Raw genomic sequence first — 19,021 nt, forward strand, 5'->3', positions numbered from 1 at the left:
TCTGCTTTCTCTGTTGATTGGCCTATCCCGGACATTTAATGTCACTGGACTCAGACAATACGTGGTGGCCTTTTGTGTCTGCCCCTTTCACTTTGCATGTTTTCAAAGTGCATCCACGTTGTGGCATGTATCATTACTTAATTTTTTTTAGGGCTGCATAATGTGTTTTTATATGGCTATACCAAAGTTTGTTTATCCATTCGCTGGTTGATGGACATTGGGTTTGTTTCCTCTTTTTGAATATTACGAATAACACTGCTATCAACATTCATGAACAAGTTGTTGTGTGAGTACATGTTTTCAGTTCCCTTGGGTGTAGACCCAGGAGTAGAATTTTTGTCATATGGTACCTCCATGTTTAACTTTTTTTTTTTTTAAGATTTTATTTATTTATTTGCGAGAGAGAGAGAGTGCATGTGCACATGCAAGCAGGGGGAGGGAGAGGGACAAGCAGACTCCCCATTGAGCTCAGAGCCCGGTGTAGGGCTCGATCCCACGACCCTGAGATCAAGAGTTGGATGCTTCACCGACTGAGCCCCCCAGGGCACCCCTCTGTGTTTAACTTTTTAAGGAACTGCCAAACTATCTTCAGTTCTTACATATTTTGAATGGTTGGAAAGGGATTTTAAAGTATTTCATGATGTGAAAATTATATAAAATTCAGATTTCATTGTCTATAAAGTTTTATTGGAACACAGCCATGCTCATTTGTTTGGATCTTGTCTGTGGCTGCTTTTGTTTAGGCTGGTGTTGAGTAGTTATGACCATATGGTCTGCAAAACCTGAAGTATTTACTATCTGGCCCTTTACAGAAAAAGTGCTTGCTAGAATCATGCGACTTTAGGAGGAAACTTTTCTGTGGTATCTTTGCTTCTTGTGTCTTTTTTTTTTTTTTTAAAGGATTTATTTATTTATTTGAGAGGGAGTGAGAGAGAACACAGGCATGGAGTAGGGGGAGTGGCAGAGCGAGAATCAGGCTCCCCATGAGCAAGGAGCCTGATGTGGGACTCGATCCCGGGACCCTGGGATCATGACCTGAGCCGAAAGCAGATGCTTAACCAACTGAGCCACCCAGGGGTCCCTACTTGGTGATTTTAGTCTGTGTGTGTGTGTGTGTGTGTGTGTATGTGAGAGAGAGAGAGAGAGAGAGAAAGAGAGAGAAAATATTTAAAACTCAAACATTTCTAATTCTTTTTTGATCTTTGCTGTGACAGGTTTTTGCCTTTTCTCTTCCCAAAATGAAAATAGCTTTACAGTTTTTACTTGTTGCAAAAAGCATCCCCAAATGATGAGAAAACCTTTATAATGCGGTGAACATGTTTCTTGATATATCTCTGTGGAGAGAACACCTAGATACAGAATTTCTACATAATAGCATCACATATATTTTCTTTTTCACTGTTGCATTGCCTTTTCTAAAAGCATAGATGTACATTATTATTTTTAATGGCCATAAAGAATTTCATTAATTTACTTATGTGTTTTTATAAGTCCATGAAGAGTAGGGACATAATATTTGGGGTTTTGCGTTTTCACTGCATTGCGATCTGTACTTTGTCACTCTCAATAGCTATGTGTTTTTCCACAGCATTATAATTATCCTTAAATTGATATTGTTAGACATTTAGGTTTTGTCATTCACATATCTATAAAAATTATTTTTTTCTCTTGGTATATTTGTAAAGAATAGAATTACAGTGGCCCCCCCATATCTGTGGTTCTGCTTCTTGTGGTTTCAGTGACCCATGGCAGCAAGGGTCCAGAAGCAGAGGACCCTCCTCCTGACATTGTCAGGAGGTCAGTAGTCGCCTAACACTGAGTCACTTACCTCACTTCTTCTCATCATGCAGGCATTTTATCAAAGCACGTCATCACAAGAAGGGTGAGTACAGGCAACAAGATATTTTGCAAGAGACCACATTCACCTGACTGTTGTTACAGTATATGGTTATAATTACTCTATTTTATCATTAGTTATTGTTGTTAATCTCTTACTAAGCCTAGTTTATAGGTTAAACGTTATCGTGGGTGTGTGTGTATAGGAAAAAACATAGTGTATATAGGATTCAGTACTGCCTGCTGTTTCAGGTGTCCTCTGGCAGTCTCGGAACATAATCTGCTATGGATCGGGGGGACAAGTATACGAGACTGAACATCCATGTCTTGTCCCCTGGGAGTAAGCTGACCGCCAGCAAGTTCCCATTATTACTGCGTTCAGTAGCGTATGGCATGCCCCTTGCCCATAGCCTAGCTAATGCTGGTTAGTATTATTTGAACTTACTGTGTTTGCAAAGCATATAATATTTTAAAAATATATTTTACTGTATGTGCTGGCCCCTTCTTTTTAGATATGATTTGTGACAACCTAAAATTTAAAACTTCTTAAAAATTTCCATTTTCCCATGATTTGTTTTCTTTCTTTTCTTCTGTGTAATGTGGCTTTCGGTGTCCTTTGATTACTTGTGGAGGGATGTCTGGATGTTAACGTTGCACTTTGGTATAAATTCCCGATATTTTTACCAAAGGATTTTTTTTAAGGTTTTATTTATTTATTAGAGAGAGAGAGAGACAGAGAGCAAGCATGACCAGTGGAATAGCAGGCAGAGGGAGAAGCAGGCTCCCTGCTGAGCAGGGAGCCCGATGAGGGGCTCGATTCCAGGACCCCAGGATCATGACCTGAGCTGAAGGCAGATGCTTAATGACTGAGCCATCCAGGCACCCCGTTACCAAAGATTTTAATAAGTTATGCTTAATGCATATATATGTCTCCTGTTCTGTTGTGTTATTTTGGTATTTTATTGTTTGAATTTTTCTTTTTCATAAGAAAGCATGGGAGAAGGAAAGTGAGTCTGGCAGCCTGCTGAGCTAAAGCAGAGGTGGCCGTAGAGGCTTTTATGAGCATCATAGTTTTGCCAGCTGGGGCTGTACCTAGAGCAAGACACGGGCCCCGAGGAGTCGAGGGGACCTGGAAGTCTGTAGCTCTTTCTTCTGCCTCTTGGCTCATTGGCAGAAGCAGGCCCTGAAAACAGAGAGGAGCCCCACTCTCTGTGGCTAAGGACAGGCACGCTTGTATATGTCAGGGCTTTCTTAGGTAGAACAGAGGAAAGACCAGAGATGCTTCCTACCTGCTTTTCAGAAATTCTTACTGAACAGTTTTCAGCCTAAAAGTGACAGGCTAAAATCAGGGTATTGAATTTTTTTCCCATAGTTTATTTTTCTTTTCTTATTTGACCTAATCTTATGTTCAAACATATATCAGTGCAAACTGGCAAGTTATATTTCAGTGTTAATGAAGTAGAAGCAGGCCCATTTTGGTCTTATTTAATTCTACACAAAGTTTTAAAAAATTACACAATACCTAAATACTCCGACTATAAAAATTTAACAATAAAGTTAGATAAGAAAAAAGTTAAAAGCCACATTCCTCAACAACCTCTGACAATAATTACTACTAATAATTTGTTGTGTTTCTTTTTAGACATTTTCAGGTAGATGTATATGCAATGCATTTAGTGTATTCAGTGAAATTTAAAATACATTTATACGTACACACATATGTATGCATGAATGTACTCTATCTAGTATGTAATATATGTATGTTTAGTGTACGTATTGGTTGAATATAGTCTGCAACTTGCTTTTTAAAATTCAATATATCTTAGATTACCCTATGTTTTTCACATGACCAGAAATCCATCTGTGAGAAGGTTGCAAGACTAGTTCAAGGCCATGATGATTGGAGAACCTCGAGGCTGGGTGCGTGCCTGCGGGTTATAACTCAGAAGCTACTCAGATATGAAATGGAGGCTGTATGATACTCCTTTTCCTTTTGTCTACAGTCCTTGTATCGCGAATTGTAATTCTTAGTAGCATTGAAGTAGAATTGCTCCAAGAAATTTCACTTAGCCTCAGATGCATTACAGATCGGTCCACTAGTCTGTCCAACATCTGTGTGTTGAGGGTGTGCTTGGAACATGCCCCACACTGTGGTGCTGGTATCACGCCCGTGGTACCAGGCAGAACGGTGGCGTAGAGAACTTGCTCTGCTGCTTCTCCATACTTGATAATAGCGTAGGCAGCACCGTGGGGCCACAGGGGCCACATTTAGGTTTGCAGGGACCCATCCTTCACGTGGCTGGAATCCTTCATTTTTCATCTTGCAGCAGATAGTATTTTATTGTTTGATGTTTATTCACATCGCTCTCCAACACATCTATAGTCAAAAGACGTATTACGGGGGCGCCTGGGTGGTTCAGTTGTTAAGCGTCTGCCTTTGGCTCAGGGCGTGATCCCACAATCCTGAGATTGAGCCCGCATCGGGCTCCTCTGCTGGGAGCCTGCTGCTTCCTCTCCCACTCCCCCTGCTTGTGTTCTTTCTCTCGCTGGCTGTCTTTCCGTCAAATAAATAAATACATAAAATCTTAAAAAAAAATACCTTGTCAAAAAAAAAAAAGACATGTTATGACCATTGTGTTGATGATACGAGAGCCTTAGATTTACCTATGGTTTTACTGCTAAAAAGGTCCAATGATTTGGCTTAGAAGCCACAGAGACTCCTCTGGTTCGAGTTTACAAAGATGGGAAAAAGCGAACGGACACAGGGGGGCAGCAGCGTAATCCTGTTTGGGAGCTTAGCGCTTTCTTTTTACCCATGTCTCAGATAAAAACCTCTCCTTTTGGAGAAGTCACGTCTGTTCAGTCCAGCTGTAAAATGCTATTTCAGTGGGCGCCCGTTCCTTCAATCAGACTTTGTTTTATACTTAGTTGTGGTGTTCACCAGGCATCAGCAGTAAAAGAACGCCTGCCTCAGATAATATGGGTTTGAATTCCTGCTTTGCCGTGTGGGATCCTAAGTGCCTCCTTCTCACAGAGACAGCTTCCTTCTCTGTGCGGAAGGCGTCACATGAGACTTCATCATGGGAGGCAAGCTGTCAATTCTGATACGCTCTGTAAATGTTAGATTTTCAAAACAACCTTGTTACAAGAATGACTATTTTTCTCGAAGGCTCATTTGTTTTCCTTTTTTGGAGGAAGAGTTTTTCACTGGTGGCAGTGATGATGTCCCTGTCTGAGCTTTAAGAACACTGATTTCTTCCAGACATTTCACCTGGCCTCTGAGAATTGCTCAGACTGTGTATACACTTAGTATGTATAACCGAGGCTCTTGCTGTAGCCTCCCCTTGCTGTGCTGACATTTTTACACTGGGTGGCTGTTTGGACTCTAGAACATGACCAAAGCAGAGAGAGAGAATTGAGACACATCAGCCTTTCAGTTCTTGTCTCCAATTTCGGTCTCTTTATTCCTGTGATTCCAAAGATCGGAGACGAGCATGCCTTCAATTTTCTGACCTCTTTGTTTTTATTTTAATTCTTGCTAAATACACGATTTATTTAGTAGCTGTCATGTTGGACACAGTGACAAGACCTGGCCAAAAACCTATGGAAGGAAAAAGGAGAAGCCCAGTGTGGAGAGCATCACACTGCATGTTTATTCGAGTAGGAGTGTATGATCGAAAACACATGACATCCAGAGACAAGGGTGGTGCTGGGACCTCTGCTGGGTTGGTGTCGTGGAGCGGTCCTGGTAACGGCAGGTGATGTCAGGCTGTGTGCTCTGCACTTTATATATGTCATGTGCCCTCCCAGTAGCCCCAAGCGGCAGGTACCATTATGACTTTTACGTTTTCCTGAAAAGGAAGCTGAAACTAGGAGATGATGTAATTTGCTCCTGGTCACAGAGCTGGTAAAGGGTGGAGCAGGGTTTTGAACCAGCTCTGTCTGAACCTAGAAACAGTTCTTAACCAGTGTACTGCAGGCCTCAGGAGAAGGCTGTGTTCTGTTGGGCGAGGAGATTGTCACATCACTGCCCATTCTCAGGGTGCACTTGTGAGGTCTCTGAGTGGAAGAAGTCTCTCTGGCCAGCAGAGGTGGGATCTCATGCCCATCACTGGAGCACTGTCAAAGGAGCCATGATGAAAAGGAGGCCGGGATGAAGTAGAAGATCAATCTTAGAACTCCCCCCACCTTCCCACTGCCTCCCCGCCTTCCTCTTTATCATCAATGTACATTGTATATTCATTCGTGTAATTGTTTACCACTTGTGGACTGTAAGCTCCGGGAGGGCCGGAATTGTACCCGTTGTGTTCCCTGCTACACACCCAGTGTCTAGAACTCCCGGCACACAATAGGTCCTCAGTGCGTATTTCTTGAACGCATGAACGAAAAGAGATTGAAAAAATGGAGAAGATGTGATTGAGAAATGAATGAGTGGCAGGAGTTGGAAAGATTTTAGAGGGCTTTTCGTCTGTCTCCTTCTCTTACAGTGGTGGAAACTGAGTCTCAAAGAGGGTAACTAATGAGGGTAAGAAAGGGGGTAACTGAGCACGTAATGTAAGCAGAGCCTTAAGTTCTCTCACGTCATCTGCTTGGAGATGTACAACCAGGAGCCTGTACGTCGCCTCTCTTTTCTGACCGCCACTGAAATGTAGTTGTAAAATGTCCATCTTTAGGGGCGCCTGGGTGGCTCAGTCGGTTGAGTGTCTGACTCTTGGTTTCAGCTCGGGTTGTGGTTAAGGTGAAAGTTGAAAGATGAATGGGATCTCACCTGGAATGGGAAGGAAGAAAGGACATTTTGGAAGGACCAGCATGGGCTGAGGAAGTACGTATGCAGCGGAGGAGGGAAAGAAATAGACCATCAGTCCATGTGGCTAGAGCACATCTGAGACGAGACGAGAGGAGTGGAAAGACATGATATCGTGATGAAAAACAAAATGCATTCTTCTTGCACTTCGATCCTTGTGAGAACCCACGCATTTGTGTTGAGCGGAATAAGTAGGAAGACATTAATCCGTCAATTTGATAACGTCAGCAGTTTTGTACCGCTGATGTGCCAGAAATACACCCTCGTCAGAGTTCTTCTCAAAATCGAATGGCAGTCACAAAACGGTAAAGCTGCCTCATTGACTCTGGTTTCTTTTTCGGCAGTGCTCTGTATAGGGGCCACTCTGGGTCTGAACCTCTTGCGTAGCACCTGCTGTGTAGACAGGGAGGGTTCAGCTGGCAGCTTCTTCGTCCTTCAGCGCCGTGACTCTCAGTCCTCTTAGATGCAAGATCTTCTTTTGGCAACGAGTGTTTTGTAGCATCCCTTCGCCGTACTGAAATAATATTCGTGGTTAATATAATCAGCTTACACAAATCGCTGCAAGCAATACTTCTGCTGTAACAAAGCAGAAATAAAAGGAAAATGGTTTAAAATAAAATAGGCGTATCAGTACACAAACATTGAGCATAAGGAAGTATTTACATGTGGCATGATTTTCAAAATGCCAGTAGGGTCTCAGTAAAGATCCGAACCCAGCCACGTACACAGTAGCTGCATTCCTAAAAATTCGGTGTATTTTAAGATCATGCAAAGAAAGTGCTCCGTGTTTGTATGTAACAGTGAGGTTCCGGGCTCAGCCAATTATAAAACAGCTTCTCACCTGAAAGAATGTCTGTTATGATGTTAGAATGTTGTACAAGAGTGTCTTGAGTGTTGCAGGACACCTTAGCACCTCTGGCTCCTGCCCATGAAATGTTCCCACAAAATTTGGAAATGTCCCTGTGGCTGGTAGCAGCCCTGCTAAGAACCGTAGCTGCGACTGTTCTGTGGCCCATTGGGTTGCTGATATCCCTGCATCAGTGGACACGTTGACCCCCCCTCCCCCCAGTCCCAGCTTATGCTGTAACCTTTGTGTGAACAGGGCATTGTCTGCCTTGTTCCTGTTCTATCCCTAGGCCTTGGCCCAAGATATGTCCTTAGAAAACACTGTTGAAGGAAAGGATGGGTGGATGCATTGATGGATGGACAGACGGATGGATGAAAAGAGGTTTTTCTCTTTGTTCTGTTTTGTGGAACAATCCTTTCACTTTTTCCTTCTTCTCTGTTATGACTTGGGAAAGCTTTTAAAAATGATCCATGAGATAAGAAGTAGTAGAAGTCTTTTCTACTCCACCTCTTGAATAACAGGTGCTTTGATCAAAATGTCTATTTTTATCTGAGTGCTATTCTGGGCTGTCACCTGTCTAAGCTTTTATTTTGTTAAATTCGGGAATGTAGATCATTTCGAGAATGTAAATCTACTTTTGGCTTTTCTCCTTTCTTTCTAGTGTGGGAGGAGTTGGCCTGCTATGAAGAAAACACACGGGATTTTCTTTTCCCTGAACCCAAGCTGACACCTTCGCTCCCTGGGATGTGCAGGGAGGTGCTCATGAAGACGATTGCAGGTTTTCCAGTAAGTGGTTCGTGCCCAGCTGGACTTCTTGAGGCCCGGGCATTTTACCTCTGATAGGGCTTGTTCTCGGGCTGATCACTTCATGTGGGTTAGTACCCCTGTTGCTCTGTTGAGCGGCCCCGTTTAAATGCCCCATTCAAAATAGCAAATTATACTGATTCCCACTGCTGACCTGAGAGGTGGGGGGAAGGGTCTTAACCTAATCAGGCCAAATCTTTGCCTTATTCACACTGCCACATACTTATAAGGATGCTTTTCCACCTCCTCTTAATGCAGACTAACTGGAAGATTTGATACCTGTTTATTTAATCGTAGCTATTGTTTTAGTAGCAATAATGAAAGCAAATAGAGTCGTGATAGCAATAAAGTTGCCTCTCATTTCTTTTGAGGTTTCAGGTTTTCCTCTGGTGTGTTATTTTCCTCGTGATAGCTCTCATGTCAGCCAAGGCAGAAGTCACAGTCTCCACTTAAAGGAAGGGAAAGGGACAGAGGTTCACGTGACACTACCAAAGGACCTTGAAATACACAGCGGTTATTCAGATAACAATCTGTTTTGGGGGCATTACCTGAACCCAAATTCAGAATATTTGTTTTGATGGTGTCTGTGATGGTTTCTAACTCCACGGCAGCTCTGACAATTTTCTCAACCTTTATGTTACTTGGGGGGCTTCTGTTAGAAGGGCCATAGCTTTATGAATTTAAAAAGCCTATTTAATCCTCACCCTTTCTCTTACTCCCCCATGAGTCGCTATTGTTGTAATTCCATAAAATGTTATCGCCTCCCGTTTTGTTGAGAGTACCGTGCAGAATATATAACGTGCAGAACCCTTGTTTCTGTGATGTTTATGACGACAGAACTTCTAGTTCTCGTATTTCAAGCAGCAGACATTCATCCAAAGTTGTCCTCATCAGAATTGCTAACGACCGTAACTTTAAACCCTCCCTAATCTTGGACGGTTTGGTGAGGATCACTGATACCATTTTCCCCTCAGAGATACTCTTCATCTATCACTTACATCCGTGGTACTCGTGAGAACGCTCGCCTTTATTATTTTCAGTTATTGGTCTATTGCTCTTCAGAAGCTAAAAGGATAAAAACTGGTGAGAATTGCGTGGCGAATACTCTTTACATTAACTTTGGTTTGCCTGAGTTTTCTGTTAAGTCAAAGCCATCCGTAAACACTGGGCTGGTATCCAGCTGGATATCAAGACGTGGACAAACACATGTTCTTGACTTCCCCCAAATGTCGTCTCTGTTTAACTTCATGAGCATAAGTGGGAAGAAGAACGTATAGGAGGTTGTGTTTACAGTCACTCATAAACGCAGGTAATCATCAGCAAAAGGGCTTTAACACTGCAGGCAAGGATCCTCACGCATTAGAGGTAAAGTATCAATGAAGTTAATGAAACTGTGTTGTAAACAATTTGTAAAAAGATAGAGGAGCTCAATCTTTCTAGAATGTTCTAGAAAGCAAAACAAAACCAGTCGCCACAGTTTTAATGATGACTGACATTTGTGTGCTCTCCAGATGCCAGGTCCTGTGCTGAGTTTGATACATGACTTATCTTGTTCAGTCCTCCTTAGCCCTGCAAGGTGGCTGCTATCCTTTTCCTGTTTTATGGTGGGGAAGCTAGCACAGGGAGTTCAAGAAGTGTGCTTGAAGCCACAGGGCTGGTGAGCGATGAAGCAGGGTTCTCATGCTGGCCTGTTGGACTTTAAAGTTTTCACTCTTGGTCACTGCGAGAGGCGGAGTGTCTCATGTTTATTTCAGCCCAGTGTCTACTTTCTCTTCATTAATATCATAGAACGTGAGTGTGGATTATGTGTGCCAGTCAGGCAAATCATTACTTCATTTATTTTCTCTTAAGTTATTAATTCATTTATTTCCTCCACAAAAATGTGACTTTTCTTTGTATTTCCATGTTTCACTTTATTTCACTTGACACCCTGATAGTTTTTTCTCCCTCTTCTCCTTGTCAAGGTCAAGAATTTTTTTGTTTTGTTCTGTTTGGGCTTTTTGCTAAATTTTAATTTTTTTTTAAACTGAGCTTTATGTCCATCGTGGGGCTTGAACTCACAACCCCAAAGATCAAGAGTTGTGTGTTCTACCGACAGAGCCAGCCAGGCACCCCAAGAACTTTTTTTAATATAGTTTGTTTTCTTGTTGGGTGAAGACTGACTTTGTAAAGTAAGCAGAAAGGATATTATTATTTCTTAATTATTAACTCTTAGTTAATAATTTCATTTTTCCTTTAGTGCTATGATTGTAGAAAAAAATGTACTGTTAAATTCCTTTGTTGACCTGGCCATCATCACCCTCATCCCGTTGCTAAGGAAACTGGACAAGAGAGAGCCTGTAAATTTCAGCTCTAAACTGTTTTGCTGAAATCAGTATTGCTGTGAAAAAGGAAGTACGTCCCTCCCTATTGTCTGTAAGTCATTGTCATTAGTCAAGGTTACACAAGGCGAGCAAGAATGTGTTGCAGGGTGTGGATTTTGCAGGTGGGGCACGCTCTCTTCCTCTTCCTGTCCAGGCGAAGTGGAGTGGGGGTTTGAAGGCCGGCTAAGCAGCCACATATGCAGAAGTTAAGTGTGGACCCCGATGGTCTGGGTTCAGTCCCAGTTTTGTCGCTCAGTGACTGTGACTTTGGGTAAATTCCTTAGTCTCTGTGTACCTTAGCTTCCTCAGCTGTTAAATGGACTGATAACAGTACTTCCCCCACCGGGTTAAATGCGGGTTAAATCTACGTGTAGTGTTTAGCATGCTATCTGGTACATAGTCCAGTACATGATGTGAGCAGTTACGGTTTGTCCTACTGTCATTCAGGGGTCACGCAGCCTCCCCGAGAGGCAATGACACAGCGGCACAAGTCTGTGCCTCAAGTGGTGACTTATTCAGGCTCAGACAGCTGGGCCTCGGGGGACCTGGGATTCGGTACCCACAGGAGGTCTCGTGATTCCACCAGTAGCGCTGTGGACCTTGGAACTTCCCCCACCCTCCTCTTGGTATGGGGATTCTCCTAACTGGAGGTGAGGCTGCGCTGGCCACGGCCTTGTACACTGTTTGACCAGTGCCCCCCTGCATCATCTGGCTCTGCAGCAACGGGCCCATGTGTTTGCAAGCCCAGAAATCTTGAGTCACTAGTCCAGGCCGACCACTTGTATGGGCATACCGCATTCTAGATGCAAAAAAAAAAAGGAAAAAAGAAAAAGAGAAGGAGCTGAGGATCTAGCCTGTGCCTGTAAGGACTTGTTCTGCAGACCCGACGAATGCACAGGAATGAACATGCAGAGGAAGGAATAAATAGGCAGGAAACAAGTGAACTCCTGGCTCTCCCGATCTCCAGCTGTATGACACCACCCCTCCAAGCCTGCTCCCTCCCACATAAAATGGGAATCTAACTGTGTGCTACCCAGGTTGTGTGAGGATTAAATGCGATCACACACGTGAAAGCCCCTTCCAAGACCTGGCACATGTAGAATATGTCAGTCTCCAGCCTGTAGGGCTTCAGCGGATGCAAGTCCTTCTTGGAAGTGCGGGTAATATGTTGTATGAATGAATATAAGCTGTGGGAGCCTGGAGGCGGAAGCTGCTGTGGAGGTGCCTGGAGGAGTTAGGGTGAGGGCAGGCTTTGAGAGCCAGCTGGGGTTCAGACAGGAAGAGAAGAAAGAGAAGGCACCCCCAGGACAAGGAGTACCTGGCCAGGTGGTGGAGTCGGGGGGGAGAGCAGAGCAGAGGGTCATGCCTGGGGTGTTGGGGGTGGGGATGGGAGCGTGCCTGCAGGTGACTTGATGAGGTCAGTTAGAGACACTGTAACTCAATCAGATCCAGGTCCTGTCCCTGTTTTGCCATTTATAAGCCACGTTGACCTTGGGAAAATTGCTATACATCTCAGGGTTTTTTTTAAGAAAGATAACTATTTTTTCAATGACCACACAGTAAAATTGATATACAGTTCTTTGAATTTTAACACACGTGTAAATGTGTGGAACCACTGCCATGATCAGGATACGGAACTCTTCCATCAGCCCCAGATCTCCCTCCTGTTATCCCTACATAGGCGCATCCCCCCCTCCCCTGACCCCAGCCATTGGTCTGTTCATCAGGGGACTAGAAGTTTTATGTTTTCGAAAAGTCATGTAAATGGAATCATAGGGTCTGCAACCTTTTGAGACTGGCTTCTTTCACTTAGAAAAATGGCTTTGAGAGTCATCCGTGTGATTGTGTGCGTCAGAAGTCTGTTCTTCGTTAGTACCGTGTGTCTGTGTGCGTGTGCACATTGCGTGTGCGTATTATTCAATACGTACCCTTCCAAATAGGAGTACCAATCAATGAAACAAAACAGAATTTGGAAATAGACCTAATGAACATAAATATTTGGTATAATACAAAGTACATTTTCCAAAGCAAGTAGGTGGGGCAGGAGAACCTCTGTCTATCCCTCCTCCTAGATCATCTCACTCAATTCTGTGGTTCAGTGTTTTCAATAGAGTAGCTAACTGCATGAACCAGAATGCCCCGGTTCAGAGACCAGCCCTGCCATCCCCAGTGGTCAGGTTACATAAACTCTCTGTGTCTTAGTTACTAATCTGCAAAGCAGAGATTCTATTAGGATCCACCTCATGGGGTTGTTGTGAGGACTGATGGTCAGTATACACAGAGCACTTAGGTCAAGGCCTGGCGCAGACTGCCTGTTACATGGTGTGAGCTCTTCCTATTATGTATGTGTGTTATTTTTCAGCTTTACTGATGTGTAATCAACAAATATTGTATACATTTACGGTGTACAACTTGATGTTTTGAATTATTATTTCACGTCAACAATGTGAAATAATTGTCACAATTGAGCTAATTAACTTAACCATCACTTATTATTATTTGTGTACCTTTTTCTTTTCTTTTTTTCTTTTCCCTTTCCTTTCCTTTTCTTTTCTTTCCTTCCTTCCATCCCTCCCTCTTCTTTCTTTCTTCCTTTCTTCCTTCCTTTCTTTCTTTCTTTCTTTCTTTCTTTCTTTCTTTCTTTCTTTCTTTCTTTCTTTCTTTTGTGAGGATACTGAAGATCTCTTCTTGTAGAAAATTTCAAATTTGCAGTATAGTATTATTAACTATGGTCACATTGCTGTACATCAGATAGACCTCCAGAACTTAGTCGTCTTGCATAATCAACTGAAACTTCGTGCCCTTGAGCATCATCTCCCCATGTCCCCCATCCTCCATCCCCTGGCAGGCAGCGTTCTACTCTCCGCTTCTGTGAGTTTGACTACTTTAGATCCCGTACACCGTATTTGTCTCTCTGTGTCTGGCTTATTTCATTTAGCATGATGTCCTCGAGATTCTTCTATGTTGTCATAAAAGGCAGCGTTTCCTTCTTTTTAAAGGCTGAATAGTATTCCACCATATATATATTTGTTATGTACATATTTTAGGTAATATGTGTGCATTAGGCCAAGCACACAAAAAAGTAATTAGGTTATTACATGCTTTCAAGTTAGATGGGGTGGGCCATGAATCTATTTCCAATAATTTTATTTGCTTTTATGCTGTTTTATTTTTAGGGCATTGCTCCCAAAATAGAGTTTTCTACAAGGACAGCCATCAGAGAACGTGTGTTTCTGCAAAGAAACAGATTTCCTGTAAGTATATCCAAGAAGCCAGTGATAGAACTGTCAGGAATTTTCTCCAAAGATTTAAAGAATTTTAGCCCAAACTCAGTTACCAAGTTTAGATGCAACTGGATGAATAGAAACCTGGAGATTTATCACTAGGTTTGAATTTCTAAATTCAAACTATTTGCTCAGCCTATCACATTAGAGTGAGTGTGTTTGATATCTATTCCTCATGGTATAGTCAGTGGGGCAGGGGATATAAAAGCTAAAACCACAAGTTTGACGTAAGTAGGCTGGTTAGCTTTCTTATTACTGTTTCGTGACTTTTACTCTTGATCTTAGAATAATCGTGTTCCTTCTTTCTTTTGCTGAGGCTGTAGCTCAGAGTTGTACGTGTGTACCTCTTTGGTAACCATGAAGGGCCTTGGGGCATCCTGGAGCACCCCCTCCATTTCGCCGTCATGTTCAGCCCTAATTTCTCCATCATGCTGATTGCTCTCAGTGTTTCTTTTTACCTTATTGTACATAATTTTTAACCATTTAAAATCCTTTCTACAATATGGAAAATGAATGAAGGTAATTTGTAAAGCTTCTTCAAGTGTTTTGCTTGTCATCCCAAATCTTGTCTGGTGTTGTGGAAAATCCTTCACAGTGTAGGCTGTGGTTTAAGGGGACTGAATGCAAAGGGTCACTAGTCTGTGCAAAGCCATCAGTCCTCCGGGCATCATATCTATAACAGGAGGCCAGTGATTAATTTTAAGGAAGGCATTGGCTGCTTTTTATTTAAAAAAAAATTTTTTTTAATTATTTACTTTAGAGAGAGAAAGAGAGAGAGAGAGCATGAGCAGGAGGGGCAGAGGTAGAGGGAGAGAGAATCCCAAGCAGACTCCACACTGAGTGCAGAGCCCTGTGTGGGACTTGATCTCATGACCCTGAGATCACAACCTGAGCCGAAATCAAGAGTTGGATGCTAACCGACTATACACCTAGGTGCCCCTGCATTGGCTGCTTTTTTATTTTCCCCTATTTACCATTTTCTCCAGTCTGGCATGGGTGCACAGTGATTTTTCAGTTTGTCTCTCTTCCACTCCGCCATTTTAATCTTGTTTGGGCCTCCTAATATATGTCTTCCATTAAGTGTTAACTTTTTATTTGTTTTTTATTTTCTAATTTTTAAAAAAGATTTTATTTATTTATTTGCTAGAGAATGTGTGTGTGAGAGAGAGAGAATACGAGCAGGGGGAAAGGGTAGAAGGAGAAGCAGACTCCCCGCTGAGCAGGGAGCCCAAAGCAGGGCTGGATCCCAGGACCCTGAGATCATGACCTGAGCTGAAGCCAGATACTTAACCAACTGAGCCACCCAGGTGCCCCAAGTGTTAACTTTTTAAAGTAATAGCTCTTATTGTTTTTTCTTATAACAAAAGTATTTAGTTTAAAAAACTAGAAAATACAGATAAGCAAACAGGACAAAATAAAAAAAATTGCCTGTCGTTATTGTGTAGAGATGAGCATGACTCATTTTTTTGAGTATATTCTTCTGTACACACACACACACACACACACACACACACATTATTTTCATGTTAAAAGATTGGGATCATGCAATACTGCATATGATTTTGTATCCTTTTCCTTTCTCACTTAATATGCCATGAACATGTTTTTCACATCCTTTTTTTTTTTTAAATTTATGTATTTATTTTAAAGAGAGAGAGAAAGAGCACAAGCAGCAGGAGGGGCAGTAGGAGATGGAGAGAGAGAATCTCAAGCAGACTCCACAGTGCACAGAGCCTGATGCAGGGCTCAGTCTCACAACCCTGAGATCGTGACCTGAGTGGAAACCAAGAGTCAGGCGCTTAACCGACTGAGCCACCCAGGTGCCCTGTTTCTCACATCCTTAGGTATTCTTAGGCCAGGCAGTTTTTCACGGCTTCATAGCTGGCCGTTGTATGGACGTACCATGATTTGGCCAATGGTTTTCCTGTTGTTGGGCACTTTACCGATACAGTAGTCAGAGGAAACAAACCACACCTGTTCTTTTAGTAAAAAGATTTAATTAATTAATTAATTATTTTTAAAAAGGCCAAACAGAGGTTGAAGGACTGGAGGGGACACTGAGGTGACAGATATAGTAACTTGAGGAAGCAGCTTCCATCCCTAGGCCTGGGGGAACAAGGGTCATCAAGGACATAGGAGCCTGAGGAAGAGACCCCACACAGGTGGGACCAGACCTGTGGGGAGGGGCTGCTTGCCTGGGTGCTTCCTCAGGGGTTCAGAGGTGGGGCTCTGATGAGTGGGACTCAGACCTCTGTGACGGACAGTGCTCACTGCTGGTGCATGTGGAGCTTAGAGGGAGGGTCCTGTGGGGTGAGTGGGGGACTCTGGCCGGCTCATGTTGGTAGATCTGAGTGAGGCACAGTGAGGCTCGGTCTGGGGTTCTTGGGGGGAAAACTATACACTGGCACCGTGTGCCTCGCTCAAGGTGAAGCCCAGTTGCTGGGGTGACGCTGAGGGAAATAGAACGCAGAACCAGGAGTGGGAGTCCTGGCTTCCTCCTCCCGGCTTGCAGCCTCCCTCTAGCGCCTCCTAGTGGTGGAGCCTCTACAGAACAGCTGGAAGAGCCGAAGGGTTTGCCCCAGTGCCCTAAAGCTGAGCATTAGAGCAAGGTGGGTTTGAAGTGGAAAGGAAATTGCTTACTCACCAGTATAGCTGATTTCTCTCTCTCTTTTTTTTTTAAGATTTTATTTATTAATTTGACAGAGAGAGACAGCCAGCGAGAGAGGGAACACAAGCAGGGGAGTGGGAGAGGAAGAAGCAGGCTTCCAGCGGAGGAGCCTGATATGGGGCTTGATCCCATAACGCCGGGATCACGCCCTGAGCCAAAGGCAGACGCCTAACGACTGCGCCACCCAGGCGCCCCTGATTTCTCATTTTTTGAATGGTTTTAAGAATGTCTGTAGCTGGGGTGCCTGGGTGGCTCAGTTGGTTAAGTGTCTGCCTTCGGCTCAGGACATGATCTCAGGGTCCTGGGATTGAGTCCCGCATGGGGCTCTCTGCTGAGCAAAGAAGCCTGCGTCTCCCTCTCCCTTTGCTCCTACTCGTGTTCTCTCTCTCTCAAATAAAATAAAATCTTTTTTAAAAATGAAAAAGAATGTAGCTATACACATATGTAATTATTTCCTTTAATGAATTCCTTGACGTGAAATTGCTGGACCCGAGCGTGTGCCAGATTCATTCCCCCCCCATCAGTCATCTATCTGTGATGAGGGAGGGGTGTCTGATACCTTCCAACTTTGTCCTAATGCAAAAAATTTTCACTGTTTCTGGTTGAAATATATTACGCCCGCGAGTTATAAATACTAGTGATGTTAAGCTGAGCTGAAGAAAAGCTAAGGAGAGAATACCCTTTCTTAAATTCAAGTGTGGCCAGTCTGAGATGCTCAGTCTTCTTCCTTAGTTAAACAAAGTTCAATTCAATACAGTTGTATTGTGATTCAATTTTTCTTCTTTTTTCTCCATTTTCCATTTTTAAAATCAGTGTTTTTTTGTTTTGGTTTCAGGAAAAAAGATATAATAAGTCAATAAGGCCTTTATCGGCAACAGATGGACCCAGACTCCCCTTAAGTAATATGAAGACGAAGCCAAAGGAGAGTAATCTCAACAGACTGCCCCAAAGCATGCAATCTCGCGCGCCCTCCCCCGTTTCTCCCCGGCGCTGCCTTCATGACCAGCCAGCTCAACTGAACCTTGGAAATAACATCAGGATCTCCGGGGAAAACAAACCTCCATTTGTAGTTAGACACGTGAGCCTAAAATTATTTTTCAGAGTCTGGAAGGGTAAAGGTGCGAATGAGGATAAGATACAGGAAGGTTGGGCCATAAAAGCAAATGGGTGATACTAAGTAAAGAGGGAATTCATTTTTTAAAAAGATTTTATTTATTTATTTATTTGACAGAGAGAGAGAGCGCACAAGCAGGGGGAGCAGCAGGCAGAGGGAGAGGGGGAAGCAGGCTTTCCACTGAGCAGGGAGCCCGATGCGGGACTCAATCCCAGGACCCTGAGATCATGACTTGAGCCAAAGGCAGACGCTTAACTGACTGAGCAACCCAGGTGCCCCGAAAGAGGGAATTCAAATTGAAAAATAGCTATAATTAGATGAAGTTTGCCACCTTTGTCAGGAAAGTCATACAAAGATGTCTCGTGCAGAAGACTTGCTCAGTAAATGTCAGTCATCCCTATTTTTAATTTTTGAAAATTATTAATAGAGTGTGATGCCTGCCTATGACAACCTGCCAATTTTTATCCAGAAGGATCAGCGAACTGACAGGGGTAGAAGACACGCATAACAAAGGCTGCCATGTGCTCTGTAGCAATAAAAAATGAAAGCTTCATCAGTTTTACAGAAAACTGCTTGAGTTTTTCAAATGAGGTTGTTGTTCACTGGCAGGACAAATATGTCTGCAGGAAGAAGCAATGGTATGCCTACTCAAAGCCCTTCATTAAAGCTATCTTAGATTTAGCCCTCAGGGAGTAGCAGGTAAATGTAATCACACCAGCCTCCTTACATTGTTTTGCCTGTGAAAGTAATGGAAAATAGAGAAAATTTGTTTAAAAAAGTACCTATTAGCTCACCAGCATGATAAAAATAAACATTTTGTTTAATTTAGTGCATTTCCGTTCACTTTTTACAATTTCATAAGGTTTTTCTCCCACAAAGTTGTAACTATCCTGGATATACAGACTAGTTTCTCAATAGATATGTGGTTAATATTACATTAAAAACATTTCCTATATCATGTTCTGGTTAATGACTTATTCTCCAAGAGTGCTTATAATTCCAGTGGTTAAATATGGATATTATTGTCAAGTTGATAACTTGGCTTAAAGTCACTGGTGGTGATGTTAGTGCATTAGACATAAGATATGAAGCGTGGGCAGCCCCGAAGTGAGGGTGCTGTTGACTGGGACGACGGTACGCAGAGCTGGTTTGTAGGTTCAACAGATGTTATTTGGCTAAAAACTGTAGAATAGCTGTTTTCCTCGTGGTGACCTGGGTAAAAACGGCAAAAGTCTAGCAATCGGTCTTTAAACACGGCTTTATAAAAATATTATTGAATTGAATTGATTGGACAGTCTGCT

General features: G+C 42.9%; 1 protein-coding gene across 4 annotated transcripts in view; it reads left to right on the forward strand.

The window, feature by feature from the left end:
- Nucleotides 1–19,021, forward strand: part of SPATA6L (spermatogenesis associated 6 like) — a 52,861-nt gene that overhangs the window by 16,736 nt on the left and 17,104 nt on the right. For all 4 annotated transcript variants that reach the window (XM_087858906.1, XM_087858907.1, XM_087858908.1 and 1 more), the window contains 3 exons: nt 8,149–8,273; nt 13,831–13,908; nt 17,442–17,684. In XM_087858906.1, coding sequence (XP_087715032.1) covers nt 8,149–8,273; nt 13,831–13,908; nt 17,442–17,684 — 446 coding nt within the window. The remainder of the gene's footprint in view (nt 1–8,148; nt 8,274–13,830; nt 13,909–17,441; nt 17,685–19,021) is intronic.

Source organism: Ursus americanus, chromosome 34 (genome assembly GCF_024610735.1).
Source record: "Ursus americanus isolate L20-20 chromosome 34, mUrsAme1.1.p, whole genome shotgun sequence".
In the NCBI taxonomy this organism is placed as follows: domain Eukaryota; kingdom Metazoa; phylum Chordata; class Mammalia; order Carnivora; family Ursidae; genus Ursus; species Ursus americanus.